Consider the following 17,718-nt stretch of genomic DNA (forward strand, 5'->3'; position numbering starts at 1 on the left):
AACGGGGATGACCGAAGGCACTAGTTGAGGGATTAAAGATTAAATGTTTGGCCTGAAGCTAATGTACTAGTAATTAGTGAATAATAACAGTGCACCATGAGACCACTATCATGGTTCTCCAATACCCGAACCACTAGTACTTCACCATCCCGGCCACAAGCCCACAAGATATTTCTTTGTGCTCCTGAAGCCAGGCATAGTTCCACCAGTCCGTCAGCTACTTTCTTGTGCTCCTGAAGGAATAAGAGGAAAGATGCTGTGTTAAAACTTAAGTGTACTGGAAAAAGAACAGTTAGACAAAATAAACTGAGAAAAAAAGGATTTAGAGGGAAAACTAATGCAGTGGAGTGTACGCTATACAATGGAGTAAAAATTTATAACCATTATAGGCATCCTGAACGTCAGGTTTGATTCTTGGCATAGCTAAATATTTTAGCAGAAAAGTGAAACCGAACCAAATCAGAGTTTTGTGTCCATTGACGACTTTTACTGGTCGTAGCCTTGCAAATAACTCACGAAACACACGAAAGTTCGCGAAACTTTCACCGATATTATAAACTGTAATTCAAAACATACGAATACTGTAGCACATAACTCAAAACCAGTTGCCTGATTACAGTAAAGCAGCTATACAGACCATCTGAAGAGAAAACAAAAATAGCACCATTCATTCTTGAATTTACCAATTCTAACGGGAGTGTATATGAACATTCGAAAGAAAGAGGGTCTGATTCTCAGTGAATTTTCAGAGCAATAACACTACTACATATAAAAAAAATCTGCTAATTAAGTCTCCCTAGTGTTTTGAAGAAATCGCAAAAATTGCACACCATCTCCTCTTTTTTAGTGAATACACATGCAACTCTCCTACATGTTTTGCAAAACCGGGTTGGATCAAAAAGTTGTTTGAACCAACGTGTGTACTCCGAATAATGTTGGGGGTCTGTGGGTCCTCTCCATTCATGCTCAGAATTATGCCTGAAGACCTGAATAGAGCGACAGGTTACCGAGAGCTAAATATGGAGCTGGGCGCACACGATTTTTACGGATATTTATTTTGACGTGGACTGGGCATATGATTGGTGTTACAACTTGGTGCAATTTGTTTGTTTGTTTGACTTTTTCACGAGAAGGCAAGGGGGAAGGGAAAAAAAAGGTAGGCGTCCGAGGTGGCGCGAGCGAGCCCGTGCAGGGAGGACGCAGCTACCCTTTTGCGCAGGCAGGACACGGGCAGAGCGCGTGCGGGCGTGTGCTCCTGCCCCGTCGGCACGCGCCATGGATCTGCTACGCTCGCCCGATCATTGTGGCTCACAGCTTCACCCTGCCATTCGTTCTGCTTCTTCTCACCAAATTTCGGTCACTTTGGAATCGGAGTCTGGAACCTACGCCTGAATCGAACAGAAAATTCAGACGGCAGTACATTCTCCCCAAAACAGAACTGTAGATTCTCTTCTCTGCGCCTTTCGCCCGCCAGTTCTACACGAACGATGAACAGCGACCCTGCGCCGACCGTGCCAGTGGATCAAATCCATGTCACGATATTCGCAAGAAGGAAAAAAGAAAAAGCCGTGTCGCAGTCGCATGGTACAGAATAATTGTGCCCGGGCGGGCACTATCCTTGTCAGACACAGAATAATGTCAGGGCATCTCCAGCGGCGCAAATGGTTGCTGACCGACCGTTTTCGTCCGCCGTGACCGGAAATGCGTCTGGGCCCTGCTCCAGCGGGGCGACGCAAAGTGACCGGCCCGTCCGCGGAGACGCAAACCTGGTCCAAATATGCGCCAGGTTTGCGTCTCCACGGACTCTTGGCGGACGCGGCGAGCGTCCTCCATTTCTTACCCGGTCCCGCAAGTCAGCGAGAGCAAAATCAACCGCTTCGACCTGATTTCTTTTTTCACCCTCGTTGGTGTCCTAGTGCGACGGCCCCGCCCCAATCCCCGCCGTCCGCCGCAGCGCCGCAGTACTCGCCGCCGGCACCGTTGTCGCCGCGCGGAGAGCGAGGATCGTACTCGGGGTTGGGGCTCCGGCGCGAACCTGCCGGCTGTTTTTGGGCGAAACGTTGCCGGTTGCGCCGCCCTTCCGCGCCGCCCACGACCTGTTCGACCTATTGCGCCGGTAGGTTTCTTCTCGTTTTTTCGGCGCGATTTGTGCGCGGCCATTGATCAAGAGTTCGTATCGACGCAGATGGACGCGTGACATATGGTGGAGAAGTTCCGCGCGGAGATCGTTGACTCCTCTTCGGACGACGAGTCCGATCATTCGGCGCACACATTGACAACTACTGCGGCCTCCATGATCCACGAGTTCACCTCAAACCCGGGCCGCAGCGACCGGGGCTCTGTGAAGGGGCGCTCGAAAAACCTGCCGCGCAACAGAGTGGCAGGGCAGGCCCGCCTCCACAAGGACTACTTCCACCTTACCAATCCGATCTATCCGGAAAAATTGTTCCGGCGCCGATACAGGATGTCAAGGGACATGTTCTTGGTCATTCTACGGGGCGTCAGGAACTACGACCCCTACTTCCAATGCAGGCCCGATGCAACAGGTGCGCTAGGCTTCACCTCCTACTAAAAATGCTCTGCGGCTATTCGCATGCTCTCATATGGAATGGCTGCTGATATATTTGATGAGTATCTTCGAATGGGTGAGAGCACCTGCCTTGAGTCCATGTACAGGTTTTGCCGAGCCGTGATTGCCGTGTTCGGACAGTATTACTGTAGGGAGCCAACTGTTGAGGATACAAGACGCCTCCTATTTTCATGTAGACTTTTAAAAATTTAAATGTTATAACTATGACTTCGTTGAAATCATATTTGTTGTTTCAAAACTTCATATTTGATGCAAACGCGGAAATGCGTCGCGCCGTTGGAGCACCCCAGGGTGCAAACGGACGCGCGGACAAAAACGGTCTATCTCGCGTCCGCCGCGCGACACAAACGGACATTTCGGACGTCCGAAAAGAATAGTACGACGTATAATAACTCTGCTGCGATGTCTTGATGGTTGACATCGCCTCTCCCGCAGGCCGCAGGAGATCCCGTGGAGGCACAAGCGATTCCGCAGCGCCGCAACCGGCCAAAGGGCGTCGCAACAACTCCAGGATCATGCAGCCTCCCCCACACGCATGTCGCTTCCTATCTCACGCAATGTGCCGTGATTCTTCGGTCCTGCTGCTCCTACTACTTCATTCGCGTCATCGCATAGGCTAGGAGCCTAGGACCCATCGCTCGTCGCCGCTGCCGCTCAGGACATCTCCCACTCACTGACACATATCGGATACTCAGAAGTGGTCACAAGCATTTTTTTATTTTTAATAGTAATATTTTGCATTCATCAAGTAAAGAGCTACCCTACTACAGCGCGGCAACCACTAGCCTGCGGGAGCACCTCCGAGGCGACGATCTTCGAGATGATGGCGCTCATCGTCGCTTAAGAAACGCCGGCGAGCAAAAACCCTCCGCCACCGACGGGAAGCGCCCCATGACTAATCTAGTCGTTTTAGGTCCCTAATTACCGAATGTAGGTCGAATTATCATGTATTTTGCGTAGATTAATGTAAATTATCGATGAATTCACCTTGATCGGAGCAAATCGGGTTCAATCGCGAGTTTGATTTCCTCGCGACGTTTTGATTTCCGCGTTTTCGGTTCGTGAGTTCGGTTTTTGTTCTGCGCCGTGAAAAAATCCAACTTTTTTCAATAGTTCGGGAGACCGAACTGTACGTTTTCGGTTTCGTGATATACGGGCTCTGCTAGAGATGCTCTTAGTTTGGTAAGCGCACAAAATTTAGGAGGCGGTCCGGACAGCCAGCCAACGCGTTCAATGTTTGACTTATTTGATCTACGCTGACCATTTCCGCTCGTTAGCCAAAAATAAAAGAACACCATAAATTGAGATTTTCATTCTAATTTTGTTACATGTTTGAATGAAAAGTAAATTAACTTAAAATACAAATAATCCTACCTGCCGTTGTTAAGTGGGCAGGACAGCCCAACTTCGTCTTCGTTCTTCGCCCGAGGCATGCTCTCTTGCCCGGGGCGATACTGGGAGTCAACGGTGAGGCCCGAGCAGAGGTGGCTCGATGGATCATCGCGAACCACCGCCTCATGGTGAACTCGGTGTTCATGGCAAATCGCTCATCTTCGCGACAGGTTTCCTCGGCGGGATCCTCTGTCACTCGGCCTCCATGAAGAGCCGCCCAGCCTCCTCGGTACGCGACCATTTGCGGGAGACCACCTGATCTAGGTTGCGGGTGGCGTTCGTCCGGTTGTGCGCCAGCAAAAAAGACTCGGGTATCGCCGCCTGCTCCGGATCGGCCACTAGCTCCTGCTCCTCCTCTTTCGCTTCGCGCTCCGCGTCAATCTCAGAGTGGAGGACAGACTATGCTATGTCAGCCTCCCTGAGGCCAGCATTGAAAATGTCTGACGGGCTCCAACTTTGTAGGTGCTGGCTTCATGCACCCATTGCAGCCCAACATAGAGTAGGTGGTGGCCCCGCGGGAAGGCATGTTGGCTACACTGCGATGCTGCGTTGGGGGGAGGAGTTTGGTGGTGACCACGGCGGAGGCCGCGTTTAAAAAGACCGAAGCATTGGATACCGGCACGGAGCGCGAGCCGTCGACATTGATGAAGGAGCCGACCCAGTAGTGCGAGCGACGGTGGCAGTGGTCAGCGATCGCGTTTTGATGGCCATGGCTGCAGTCGCCGACACATCGGCACCCCAAATTTAGTGACCCAATGGGTCACGCCGGACGTGTTGATCTGTTTGGATCTTTCCGTTAGAGAATGCACGGTCAGTCCGTGTGTCCGTGCGGGCTCTTTCGAACGCGCGAGCACCAAATGGATCAGCCCGCTGGAGGCATGGCCTTTGTCAAACGTGCGCTAGAATATTTAACTGAACTTCATGATACACCAAATGAGTTTGTTGTTCTTGGTCCGTTTATGGTCCTATAAAACATGTCGGTCACGCTATTTAGGCTGGCTAGTTTGTAAACATCATGAACCCTCTGTTCTCTGATAATATTTTCAGATCATCTAGGTAAGAAGACACGTAGGTCATGGGATGTTTTTTTTTTTTTTTTTGAGATGGAAACCAGAATTCCATTAACTGGTGAGCACAGCAAGATCGCTGGCCACTAAACCATGAACAAAATCAGGTGCACCATCCGGCCATACGGCTGGGGATCGGTCACCTAAATTTGCACCGTACGTCGCTAGAGCGTCCGCAACTTTATTACAAGGGATTTGATATAACTAGATTGAAATGACTTAGTCATTTTTGCACAAATTTTAAAGACACTTTCCAACTAAATTGGTGGGTCCTTCATATTAATTAACCATCTAACAGGATGTGATTGCAAGAGGCCATTTGGGAATTAATTCGGCTCGTGGGTGCATATGTTTTCCCAAGTTGATTTTTCATGAAATAACTTTGTTGACGCGTAGCACGTGAAGATGTACGTGTGGATTTTTAGTTTTAGTTTTATTAACATTTCAAAATCTATCTAAGATATATTTTAAAATATAAGGACTATATGCTTATGTGCCAAAACACCACTCCCAGGGGCCATCTAAGTTTTAAAGTTTTATAGGAGCCAAATATGATCTAAAGTTTGAAAAGTAGCTATTTAGGACAAAGAACACCCCCAGCCGCATCGTCCTGATCGTGCGGCTGCCTTGCCGCAGCGGATCTGTCATCTAGCTTTGTGCTCTCGCCGTGCTGTGACAGACATACAATATTGTATTTTTATTTTGATAAATCTAAGTCTTGGCAAAACTAATATCTCATCTCACCCGATGAAACAATTTCAAAATATGATTCCTGAATTTGGTACCAAAGAGAATAGAGCTTAATCTATACAGATCGAATCAAAGAAATTGGACTCGGTGCCGATTAAGTTTGACGAAAAAAATTCTAAGTAGTTTGAACGAAAAAAAGGTTCGAAGGGCTATCATAGGATAGGAAGATAATAGAAATAGAAAAACCATATGATATGGATATCATGGCTAGTTAAATCCTATAGAAAGATGAGTTATATTTGACTGTGTCAGATGAATTTTTACATGAGGTATCACCTAATGTTTATTTCTATAGGATTTGCACTACATGATTTCTATATGATTAATTTCTATCGAATATGTTCCTATCAATCAAGCAACTAGTGTAGGACATTTTCCTATAAGATCTAAATCCTACACAATTCATATATCAATCCTATGATTCCAAGAAGCCCTAACTAGTCTGGGGCCGATGGCTTGACTTGACCCTGCTTCGGCGATGGAAAAAACTTTGCCCCGACGTGCATAAATTCACGGCTCCATCTGCTCGTGCCAAACATAGTCGTCAGATTTCAAAATAGTTTCACGGAGGAGTCAGATGAGGCATTAAGCTTGCTAAAAAGTTAGATTTGTGAAAAGATACGCGAAAAGTGTCTCTTGGGCACTGCTGTTTTCAAAAAAAAATGGAAAATAATACATATTTGTTTTAAAAAAACTAATAATAAATCCGAACATAGTAAATGATGTAACCTACAAGCGTGCAAAAATTTAATCTGACATTATTTATATTTTAGGCTACACAAAAAAGACAAAATCGGTTGAAATTTGGAGATTTGAAATATGCATACCCAATCCACACGTTAATCATTTTTGTGTAGCCTAAAATATTTTGAGTTTGAAATTGAAATTTGGCATGTTTATGGTATAATTCATTAGCTACACCATGAATTTTTTTTTCTAACTTTTTTGAAACACATAAGTGTGATTTTTTCTATTTTTTTAAAACATTGGTGTCGAGGAGCCAAAAATCTCTGTCCTAGGAGCCAAAGATACAAAACATTATATTACTATCATGTAAACATCGATGTAAAGTCTAAAGTGGTAAAGTTCACTACTCCTGCCCACGAGTAGATTTACCTGAAAAGGAAGGAAGCGAATTTTGTACGCGAAAAGTAAGGGAAAAGGGCGCGGGGCCTCGTGTCGTGTGTTTTTGCGTGCTGAACCCGATTCTGTACCCGACGCGACAGTATATCATGATCGCCTCGCCCCCATCGCATTTCTTCAACTCCTCCGATTTCGCCGCCACACACACGCAACACACAAAGAACAAGAATGGACAGTACCCAGCCCCTCCTCCTTCCGCGGTCCGACGGCGTCGTCCCCGGCGTCGTGGACTTCCGCGGCGGCCCCGCGTCGCGCGCCTCCACCGGCCGATGGTCGGCCGCGATGTTTGTTCTCGGTACGGCCTCACCTAAGAACCATTTGGTGAAGTCGATCCATGAGTACTGATCGATGGAGGTGTGGTTTTAACTTGTGATAGATCTTCGTTGTTGGAATTTGAAGGTGTGGAGATCGCCGAGAGGTTCGCGTACCACGGCGTGTCGGCGAACCTCATCAGCTACCTGACGGGCCCGCTGGGGGAGTCGACGGCCGGCGCGGCGGCGGCCATCAACGCGTGGAGCGGCGTCGCCACGATGCTGCCGCTGCTGGTGGCGTGCGTCGCCGACGCCTGGCTCGGGAGGTTCCGCACCATCGTGCTCGCCTCCATCCTCTTCGTCCTGGTCAGTCCAATTTCTTGTTCCTCCCACTCCCCAACCTCGTCAGTTCATCCCTTTTTTCACCCAAAAGGGAAGAAAGTGCTTCCCCTTTGCATGAATTCCTCCTTTCTGTCCGCCCCCAATCGAGCAGATTGGCTGACGTAAAAGTACAGTAGGACCGACGATTTCATGGGTCAAGTAAAATTTCGTCACTGACATTGATTTGGGTACTGATGCCAGTGTACACTAAAATGTGAATGCAGAGCATGGGCATGCTGACCCTCTCCTCGTCGCTCCCGGCGTTCCACTCCGACGGCTGCGGCAGCTTCTTCACCACGCACGCGGCCAACTGCACCCCGTCCCCGGTGCAGGTGGCCATCTTCTACGTCTCCCTCTACCTGGTGGCGCTGGCGGAGGCCGGGCACAAGCCCTGCGCGCAGGCGTTCGGCGCGGACCAGTTCGACCAGGGCCACCGCGAGGAGTCCGTTGCCCGGAGCTCCTTCTTCAACTGGTGGTACTTCGGGATGTGCTCCGGCACCGCCGCCACCACCGTCATCTCCAGCTACATCCAGGACAACATCGGCTGGGGCCTCGGCTTCGGCATCCCCTGCCTCGTCATGGTCGTCGCGCTCGCCATGTTCCTGCTCGGCACGCGCAGGTACCGCTACTACACCTCCACGCAGTCCAGCCCCTTCGCGCGCCTCGCCAGGGCCTTCGTCGCGCTCCTCACAGGCTCCAAGTCCGGCCACGACGACGCCGAGTTCAGCGCCGAGCACCGGGAGGAGGTCAGCGGCCTGCTGCGGCTCTTCCCCATCTGGGCGACCTGCATCATCTACGCCGTCATCTTCTCCCAGTCCTCCACGTTCTTCACGAAGCAGGCCGGCACGCTGGACCGGAGGATCGGGGCCACGTTCCAGGTGCCGCCGGCGGCGCTGCAGACGTTCATCAGCCTCACCATCATGACCTTCATCCCGGTCTACGACCGGCTCTTCGTCCCCGCCGCGCGCCGGTTCACGCGCCTCTCCTCCGGCATCACCATGCTGCAGAGGATCGGGACCGGCCTCGTCCTCGCGATGGTGGCCATGGCCGTGGCCGCGCTCGTCGAGGCGAAGCGGCTCGGCGTGGCGAGGGACGCCGGGCTCGTGGACCAGCCCAAGGTGCCGCTGCCGATGAGCCTGTGGTGGATGGTGCCGCAGTACGTGCTGTTCGGCCTCTCCGACGTCTTCGCCATGATCGGGCTGCAGGAGTTCTTCTACGACCAGGTCCCCGACGCGCTGCGCAGCATCGGCCTCGCCTTCTTCCTCAGCATCTTCGGGGTGGGCCACTTCCTCAGCAGCTTCCTCATCTCCGCCATCGACGGCGCCACCCAGAAGAGCGGCGGCGAGAGCTGGTTCGCCAACAACCTCAACCGCGCGCACCTCGACTACTTCTACTGGCTCCTCGCCGGGCTCTGCGCCGTGGAGCTCGTCGCGTTCGTCGTCGTCTCGCGCGTTTATGTGTACAAGAAGAGGGTATCTCATCATGACAATAATGTTGCTGTCATGTAGATTACAGATTTCATACATAGAGCTTTTGTAAGGTGTTAGTAATTCCTTGTGATGTAGGAGTATGTATAGACGTATATAGCGTTACACCTACAGAAATCTGTACCGCCCTCATGTGTTTCGTGCACATATCCAAATGAATCAAATGACCACTTTGTACAAAAACTGGACATTGCATCAATTGTTGCAAACAGTTAAAAAAAGAGGCATTAGCTCCTTCATACACCAACTTATAAAATGTGGTTTTGCTATGTCTAGATTTTCTTAAGTCTAAATCACTTACAAAAAAAAATACTTGAGTTGCCGTTTTTTGCTAAAAAAGTGCAATTGCACTTTTCTACCAAAAATACGCAACTGAACCGAGTTGCACTTTTCTGAGGTGACTGAGACTTAAAAAAATCTCAGAGACATAGCCACGTCCTATAGAATGGGATGGAGTGGTACAGAAACTTGCGCCGATGTGCAAACTTGGTCCAAATACATGTGGCGGCATTCTTTTTGCGCAAACGCATTTACACATTTTTTAATAGCGTGGTGAACCTTTTTGCAGCAATAAGCCTTTTCGTAGATGTTTTCAGGGAAATCCTAGTGGCACTTTATTTCCCAGCTGATGATTAACCAAGGTGAAAAATCCAGCCTGGAGAACTCTAGGCGAATCCATATCGACATACACCAGGCGGAATCCTTTACGTCTAGGGCAAGATGTATTCTGTCTTAGAATAGGACTTGTAGTGTCGAGGTAAAACTCTTCCATGTAAACTCTAAATCATGCCACCTTTATAATCTGGATCCTGGAAGCCCTTGGAACATCACAATCTTATCATTATAACCACACACATGTTACTCTTATAGTGATTTATAGCAGCAGCAGTAGAGTCTCGTCACCATCGTGACATCTAAGATGGGTAACTTGTGTCTCCCCATCGCGTACTCATCGACAAATATAAATGACAACCAATAAGGTAGAATCATTGTCACATTTGCCTAAGAAGATCCAAAGTCCAATTCCCCGCCAACCGTGTTTTAATTTTAATGGTTTCTTCTACCACTGATAGGTGGGACCCACCTATAAGGTAGAACCATTGTCACATTAGCCTAAGAAAATTTTACTAATTTGAACCTATTTGCTTCCTCGGTACAACTTAGTGTACGTTCACGCTTTGCAAGTTGTGGGACTAATTTGCACGTATACAACAAGTTGTGGGACTCAACGTGTATATGACTCATCTCATTTCTTATAAAATGTGAATTTTCAGATGCATTGTATGATAAGGAAAAAACTACACGTTGAGGTTACAGATAAATTATAACATAGTTGTTCACAACAGTTGTAGTACAATTCAGATTTAGTTATCGTCACTAGTAGTATCATCTTAGTGAAGCATCAACTAGCAGCTCATTTTGTAATGCTGTAAAAACTGCGAACCATACACAGCAAGTAAGTTCGGCAGCCTGAAACTCATATATCAACATCCCCTCCCGAGCTGGCTGAATCGCCATCGCTGCCGTCACTATCACTACTGCTGCTCCCACTTCCGCTCCCACTCCCACTGCTGCTGCTGCTGCTCCCGCTCCCGCTAGAGCTAGAGGAGGCGTGCTCCACCTGCTGGCCTTCTGCATTGACTTGAGCCCGCAGGGCCTCAGCTGCGTTAAGTCCCTCGTCAGCTTCATCATTTACATCTACATCAGCAACCTCATCATCCATGTCGAGCTGATTTGGTAAGTTGATGTCAAAACCGCGATAAGATGTCCCTTGTGCTGTGGCCATATTATTGGGTGAGCCATTGTCATCATCACCAAGTATATCTAGGTTTTCATCTTGGTCATTTGGATCAGGTGAAAAGGAAAATGGGTCTGCAGTGACTGGTTGATATGTAGAGCTCCTGTTGTTGCTTCTTGGTTCTGTCATGGGCAAGGAAGCAGATGAGCATATATTACAATCTTGTCACAGAAATCAAGAAGTTCAGCATATCCTAAGAAACACAGCAAGCCTACAACCATGGCTACCGAAAATAGGCATGTTTCCTTTTGTCGTCATGCGGCCTCTTTTGGCTGCAAGCCTGCAACCATGGCTAGCTGGTAGCATCTGTGAGGTTATGGGTGAAGGACCAACTCATAAGGCACCATTGAAACAGGAGCTAGCTATCTCTTAGTAGTGTTATAGTTGATATACCATAAGTTAGGTTAGGATCGAGAGTTTTGAGTTTGAATACAATTGTTGAACAAGCCAAGAGTGGTTTCTGCATATAATGGGCTAGCATGCCCACCCTTTGAGATCAAAAGCAAGGAACAAAAGCCTGTGAGGCCTCGCTTAGGATGAGAGCCGCTAGCAAGGTTGGGAAATATCATGCAGCCAGCAAGCAATAACTATGTGAATATCCCTCAAGCGCAAATTCAGCTTTTGAAACGGATGATACTTATCCATTCTTATGCACAACTGTTCGGCCCTGACATGGTTCTTTTGGTTATACCAAAACATTTCAGGGACAATAAAAGCATATTTTTATTGGGTTCACTTGCTTTTTAAGACTAGGTTCTAAGTAGATATAAGCAGTAAATATGTAGTGATTGTAAAGATGTTAAGCTAATTTCATTGGGACATTGGGTTCATGTGAACCCTATGGTTACATGCTGGCTCCGCCACTGGACGATAGGAGAATATGAAACAAAATTTTACAGCCAAGCAAGTTCCAAATGTAAGTAGGACCCCAAAAAAAGGTGAATGTCTATCTGAGCAAAGTAACACCTGAAAAACAGGATTGTGAATCACAATGTGTGACATATTTAACTCCGTTCAAATTAAAGCGCTAAGGATTATAATCGTAGAAAAAATCCTCAGAAATTTTTCTAGAGTCAAAGCAGTGAAATACACGAGATGACTTTGCTACCTCATGACATATACAAGAAGAAGCAGATTAAAGAAAAGAAAGCACATAGGTGTCAAGTTACCTGGATTTTCAGGTTCACCAATCTCAATGCGCTCAACCTCAACCTACAGGATATTCAGAATCACGGTTAGATACAAGTGCCTCTTGCAATACCAAACATTAGACTGCTTGTACAACATCAAATCATGAAGGCTGGCAAAGATTCCATATAATACTTGTATAACCATATCGATGTCATCTGACAATTTTAACTATGACTTTAGGGCAAGAACTGATGCATACTTGTAAATAAATCTAGTCACAATGCGATATTGTGTCATATATTGTGCAGGTGCACTTGCCACTCATGCAGTTTGAAAATAAACTTAGTCAGGTGAACCGGCACGGTACTATGATGCACATCTCCAGAGAAAGGGGGATCTATGCACGATAGACGATACAGGAGGATGGCATTGTTGGAGGGCGAGAGCGAAATGTCACGACGATGAGCAGAAGCAGCAGCAACAGTTTTGTGAATCACTGTTGCTCTGGAGTGGTAACTGATAAGAGGCTGGGAATAACTGTTGCACTAGTAATAGAAAACACATCCAGAAAGAACGGGAACGAAAAAGGAATCGAGGTGTAAAACAGAGGATTGAAAAACAGCAGAAGAACACAGGAACAGGAAAGAAACGGGCGAACTTACCGGAACTGAGTGCATAGAAGGCTTGTTCATCGCAGGCAACTTGACAGCTTTCGCTGATGGAGGAGAATGAGATTCACCCATTCCATTAGTTGTAGCTGCCATGGAAGTTGTTGCAGACTCTCCCGGAACACGGACATGTCTTAATCTCTTGACAGCTCGATGCAATCGCTCCAAGCGAAAGGTCTCACCGTCGAAAAACAAGACACCATCATTATCCTTATACTCTTCTTGGTTTCCTTCAAATGTTACTTTTGGTTTGCCAGGCAGATTGTTATGAAATTCTACAGTTACCCGATTATCTTTGTTTTTCTGCAGAGAGCCAGCTTGAGTCTTATCAATGGATGCTGGCTTAAATTCATCTGCAACATCGAAATAAAATGATTTAATGCAAAACCAAATTTGGTTTGTGCCTAATAAGAACATATGAGCTTTCACGAATCAAAAAGGGTATTCACTTCTGTTAGATGGTATATAGGAGGTAGCTTTGTTTGCTTCCTAGTCAATTATGAGTTATGCTTACCTTGATAAGTTGTGTAGTACGAGATTTACATAAAATGCATAAAAGAATAGCTTCCAGTAGCATATAGTAACAATTGGAAAGATTACACATGAAGCAAGAAGAACCAAAGACGGTTCTGAGATCAATACGAATGGCCCAAAGCATTACATATATCCCTGGATTGTGACCTTTAGGGAAGAAAAGTGTGATATAACTCAGTTGTGAAAGTTTGACTGTCACATGGAAATCAGACAGCAAAAACAAAAAGGTCATTGCACTAAATTTTCAATGAAGGACTTGATGGTGCACACTGCAGAATGATAAGCATTGCATAGGAAAGCAATTTGCTACTCTGGCTACTCTACAACCCGATAATGGACACCTTATCAACCAATAAAAAATGAGGATTTTTTCACAGAAAAACAATCCCACGAAGTGTTAGAACACAAATTACACTATTTCGGGTAATCAATTGAATGATATCCTGGGGATTAGTGAAAAGTAGAAGAAGAAAAAAGGTCATTAATAAGGCCTGGTAGTACAAACCAAAAAAAAGGGTGCCCGCTCAGAATCTCCCATTGGAAGGGAGATTATACCTGACGAAAACCATGACATTAAGAACGCCAAAATTTGGAAACGGAAGACAGCAGGGAGTAGATACACCGAGAAAAAAAAGTAACTCCCAGGTACTTACAAAGAGAGTACAAAGGATAAATCTTTCACCTGTTGTGGACTACCAGTGGGAAGTCCAAACAGAGAAAGATTATGAGTCCTTCAGGGAATAGTACTAGGAAATATAGGATAAAAACATATAGGGCTCCTTTGATTCATAAGATAGGAAAAGCATAGGATTGGGATGCCATGCCTACTTGAATCCTATGGGAAGATGAAGTGTGTTTGATTGTAACAAAAGAATTTTCCATGAGGTATGACCTAATGCTGTTTTCCTATAGGATGGGCTTGTTTGATTCAAAGGACTTTCAAAGGAATCTTGTTGGATTTTTAACCATAGGAATATTTTTCCTATAGGGCCCGTTTGGTTCAAAGGATTGAACCCTCCAAAATTCCTATGGATTGCTTTCCTATACTACAATCCTATAGGATTTCTAACAAGAGGTTAGATCTCTTGGAAAAATTCCTATGTGTCTATGACAACTATGCTATGCACTCAATCTCGATAGAAATTTCCTATGGCTTTCCTACGCTGCCATCAAACAACTAGTTGTACCAATTCCCATAGGTTTTTCTCATAGGATTCAAGGAAGCAGGTCATAGCAATCCTCCATTTTTCCTATTCCTCCACTTCTCCTATCCCATGAATCAAACAAGCCCTACAAGATTCCTATAGGATATGTTCCTATGAATCAAACAACTTGTGTAGGAAATTTTCCCATAGGATCCAAATCCTACACAATTCTTATACAAATCCTACAAATCAAAGGCCCTAATCTGTTAGGAGTCCTAAAGATCTAAGGGTTATGCAATCATTACATAAAGATGATACGTATTTCGTAACCAACCAAGTGAGAAGAATCAATCTATTATATACAATATTCAAGATGCTGAGTATTCTAATAATATCCAGCCAAGCAGGCAATCATAGCTTCACCATCTAATTGAGGAGTTAGTAGTCATAGAATGTTGGGTGTGTTCTGAATACCCAGATCATTTACTTAATTTTATCCAGAGTCAAGGTTCAAAAAAGCGCTAAGCACGCGGTAAAGCACCGCTTAGAGGAACTGAAGCTTAAGCTTTGTATGGAACCGTACCGACAGAAAACAGGGAAGCAATTCTGGGCATCTAGGAGCAAAGAGGTAGAGGAGAGTGGTGCTTGCTCCGGGGAAGGAGAGGCGGCGGAGGCAGGGAAGGGTCTACGCTAGTAGCGCCGCCATTGTTTTTGTGCATGTGTGCATGAAAGTGAAGAAGTCAGAGAAAGAGATAAGCAAAGTAGATGGACGGCTTAGATTAGAAATGATAAATGGCTCACATTGGGTTAGCGGACTAGGGTTCGATAATGGGCCTTACTGGGCCAGCTCTGTAGCAGGAAAGAGACCATTAGCACGAGTCTCTTACGCCCTTATTGTGCTAGTGGACCTTATCAAGAGGTCAGCCGCTTATTGCCATCGCTCAGCGCTTATTTCCGCTTTTTGAACCATGTCCAGAGTTACGCTTGGTTTGGCCCTTGAGGCCAAAATGGTCCCCTGTCGTACATGTGCATATTATTTTCTTTAATGTGGAGTCGTAGGAGCCACTCCTGCTATAAGTTTCCTAATAAACTATGACTACTCAATGCTGTGCAGCCATGCCTCTTCAGCACCGCAGTTATCCAATTGTGAATCAAGGTTCAAAATATGTGTTTTCCCTATTTGATTGGAGATAGAAGAGGGATGAAACCACTTTTGATTTGGTGATGCAATGTGGTTGAGGATGAATCTTACCACACCATGTTTCCACGTAGAAGCCTCTGAAACAAAAGGAAGCAAGATCATCCATGGCAAGATATCAGGTATTAAGGTTCAAGTTCGTCCTATTTGTCCATGCCTAAGAAATGACATAGGCCCTCGACCAAATATACATGGGGAGGTCTAGGGCTAGAACTGTCTCCATCACTCCATCACCACGCATCTTGAGGACAAGCGTCGAGACCTGGAGGGGTGTAATATCATGGAGAACAATGGGTAATCCAAAGAAGAGTGACTTTGAATAGTATTGTATTAGGAAGTTTTGGATTGGAGTCTAATCTGTTAGGAATAGTATTGTGTTATTTAAGGCCTAAGGGCTGATGCGTCCACTATATAAAGACCCTATGCATTTGATGATCAATAAAGCAAGAAGAATCGATCAGTCTTCAGGCCTCGCCTCCGCAACGTTGCTGACAGCTTGGATTGGTTTGGAAATGGCGCAATGCCTGCGTCCTCCGACAAAGATCAGCCTTCAGTTCCCTTGCTAGTAGAGAAAATTAGGGAAATTCTTTGCGTTTTCTCGAAAAAAGAAGAATTGATTTATTCTCCCTCATCTTAACTTAATTATGTCTAATTCCCTGTAGTCATGCCTTGTTATCCCCCTGTAAATCACGGTTTAGAAAATCACAAGAATCCAGTTTGTTCTCACTATTACTGTTCATCTATCATTTCTATACCGGTGGCTCCTCATTCAGAGTGAAACTGGGATATTTCGTCCACCATATGCCTATGTCATATCTCAATTATGCAAACCTTGTACAACAATATGGATCATGCTATGAACGAAAATGTAAAATGTAGCAGAGCTTGATGCCAAAAGTGAGTAACCGAGCCTGATCTGAAGGGGAGAAGTTCAAGCTAACAACGAGTTTTGACAGCAACAAAGTGCGATATTAAAGAAAGCACAAATTTTCTGCATCTTTATACCGGAGCACTGAACCAGAGCAAAGAATACGAGATGCTAAATAAAATAAGGCTGATTTATATATGGATTTGCTAAAGTTGATATTTTCTTCTAACAATTAAACATCTCGACGATAATCACAAACCGAACATCTCGACGATATTCCAGAACTCGAATACCAAAGCACAGATCCCAAACCATACCTCTGGTTGACGAAAACCGCTACCCCCCTCAACGAGGTACACATGGATTAATCGCGGATACAGATCGTATTCTAAGGTAGTGGGGCTACTAACCATGAAACTTTGAGGAGCCGCCGATGCGATTGGTGATAACCACCAAAGATAACAGAGGGGGCAATCGAGATCTTACAGCGGAGCGTGCAGTACTTGGCGGTAGGGGAGGGGTGGCTGCAGGAGGACCCTAGTCGGAGCTCGTACCACCGGTTCGCTTGCGGCGCAGAGCTCGGCTCACCGCTGTTGGTGCTCGCCATACCCACGCCGCTGTGGCGCTTCGGTCGAGCGCTGGATTAGAGACGGCGAGTATTATCGGGTCCACGGGTATGTTTAGGGTATGTTTGGTTCGTGCCAAGATCGAAAGAAGTCGACATAACCCCCTCAGGTTTGAGGTTTAGAACGTTTAACCCCCTCAAATTTAAGGTAGAGCACATAACCCCTCAAGTATAGGGTCGAAAATGAAAGGGAAACTTTCCGTCTATTTTCGAAGAAAAAGGAAATGAAGAGCAATAAAAGGAAAAAGGAAATGGCATTTTGCGGAAAACGAAAGAAAACGGAAGAATCATAAAAGGAAACGGAAATGAAAACGAGGGAGCTGTTTCCGACGAAACGAAAACGGCAAAGGAAATTCCGGATAAACAAATATGAAAAGTTTCCGCAAATGTAACCTAGAGAGGCCCATGTTCTTGGTAGGCCTACATTTACACATGAAACTAGGCGTGCAGGCCACCTACTAATTATAGCCAGCCGCCTACAGTCCCGACGACTCATCTCTGTTTGGGACGATTCCACAAGACCTAGTCCCAACTCCCAAGTGATCGCAGCGATCGCGGCTTCTTCCTACAAGATGAGCGATCAGGCGGCCAAGCGACTGCCCACGAACAGTCTTAGTGTCGACGCAAAAATATTTATGTGAACTTGCGCTTGTCTAAGTGTTAAACTATGTCTGTTACTCCCTCCGTCAC

At 46.1% G+C, this 17,718-nt stretch overlaps 2 protein-coding genes across 2 annotated transcripts; one reads left to right on the plus strand and one right to left on the minus strand.

Moving 5' to 3' along the window:
- Window positions 1–7,076: 7,076 nt before the first annotated feature.
- On the plus strand, window positions 7,077–9,244 carry LOC124667700 (protein NRT1/ PTR FAMILY 5.10-like). The gene is made up of 3 exons (XM_047204953.1): window positions 7,077–7,237; window positions 7,342–7,559; window positions 7,799–9,244. The coding sequence occupies exons 1-3, from the start codon at window positions 7,111–7,113 to the stop codon at window positions 9,080–9,082; spliced, it is 1,629 nt and encodes a 542-aa protein (XP_047060909.1). The 5' UTR covers window positions 7,077–7,110; the 3' UTR covers window positions 9,083–9,244.
- Window positions 9,245–10,366: 1,122 nt separating this feature from the next.
- Window positions 10,367–17,067, minus strand: LOC124667701 (ELL-associated factor 1-like). The gene is made up of 4 exons (XM_047204954.1): window positions 16,890–17,067; window positions 12,653–13,011; window positions 12,029–12,071; window positions 10,367–10,981 (listed from the first exon to the last, which is right to left on the minus strand). The coding sequence occupies exons 1-4, from the start codon at window positions 17,008–17,010 to the stop codon at window positions 10,539–10,541; spliced, it is 966 nt and encodes a 321-aa protein (XP_047060910.1). The 5' UTR covers window positions 17,011–17,067; the 3' UTR covers window positions 10,367–10,538.
- Between the last annotated feature and the right edge of the window lie 651 nt (window positions 17,068–17,718).

The sequence above is a fragment of the Lolium rigidum genome, chromosome 6 (genome assembly GCF_022539505.1).
Source record: "Lolium rigidum isolate FL_2022 chromosome 6, APGP_CSIRO_Lrig_0.1, whole genome shotgun sequence".
NCBI classification, from domain to species: domain Eukaryota; kingdom Viridiplantae; phylum Streptophyta; class Magnoliopsida; order Poales; family Poaceae; genus Lolium; species Lolium rigidum.

Bases quoted from the DNA above. Each gene is read 5' to 3' on its own strand.
- LOC124667701 (XM_047204954.1), bottom strand. From the start codon at position 17,010: ATGGCGAGCACCAACAGCGGTGAGCCGAGCTCTGCGCCGCAAGCGAAC. The intron at 12,072-12,652 runs GTAAGTTCGCCC...AATATCCTGTAG, and splicing joins CTTCTATGCACTCAGTTCCG to GTTGAGGTTGAGCGCATTGA. The intron at 10,982-12,028 runs GTAACTTGACAC...TGCCCATGACAG, and splicing joins TGGTGAACCTGAAAATCCAG to AACCAAGAAGCAACAACAGG.
- LOC124667700 (XM_047204953.1), top strand. From the start codon at position 7,111: ATGGACAGTACCCAGCCCCTCCTCCTTCCGCGGTCCGACGGCGTCGTC. The intron at 7,238-7,341 runs GTACGGCCTCAC...TGGAATTTGAAG, and splicing joins GGCCGCGATGTTTGTTCTCG to GTGTGGAGATCGCCGAGAGG. The intron at 7,560-7,798 runs GTCAGTCCAATT...ATGTGAATGCAG, and splicing joins CCTCCATCCTCTTCGTCCTG to AGCATGGGCATGCTGACCCT.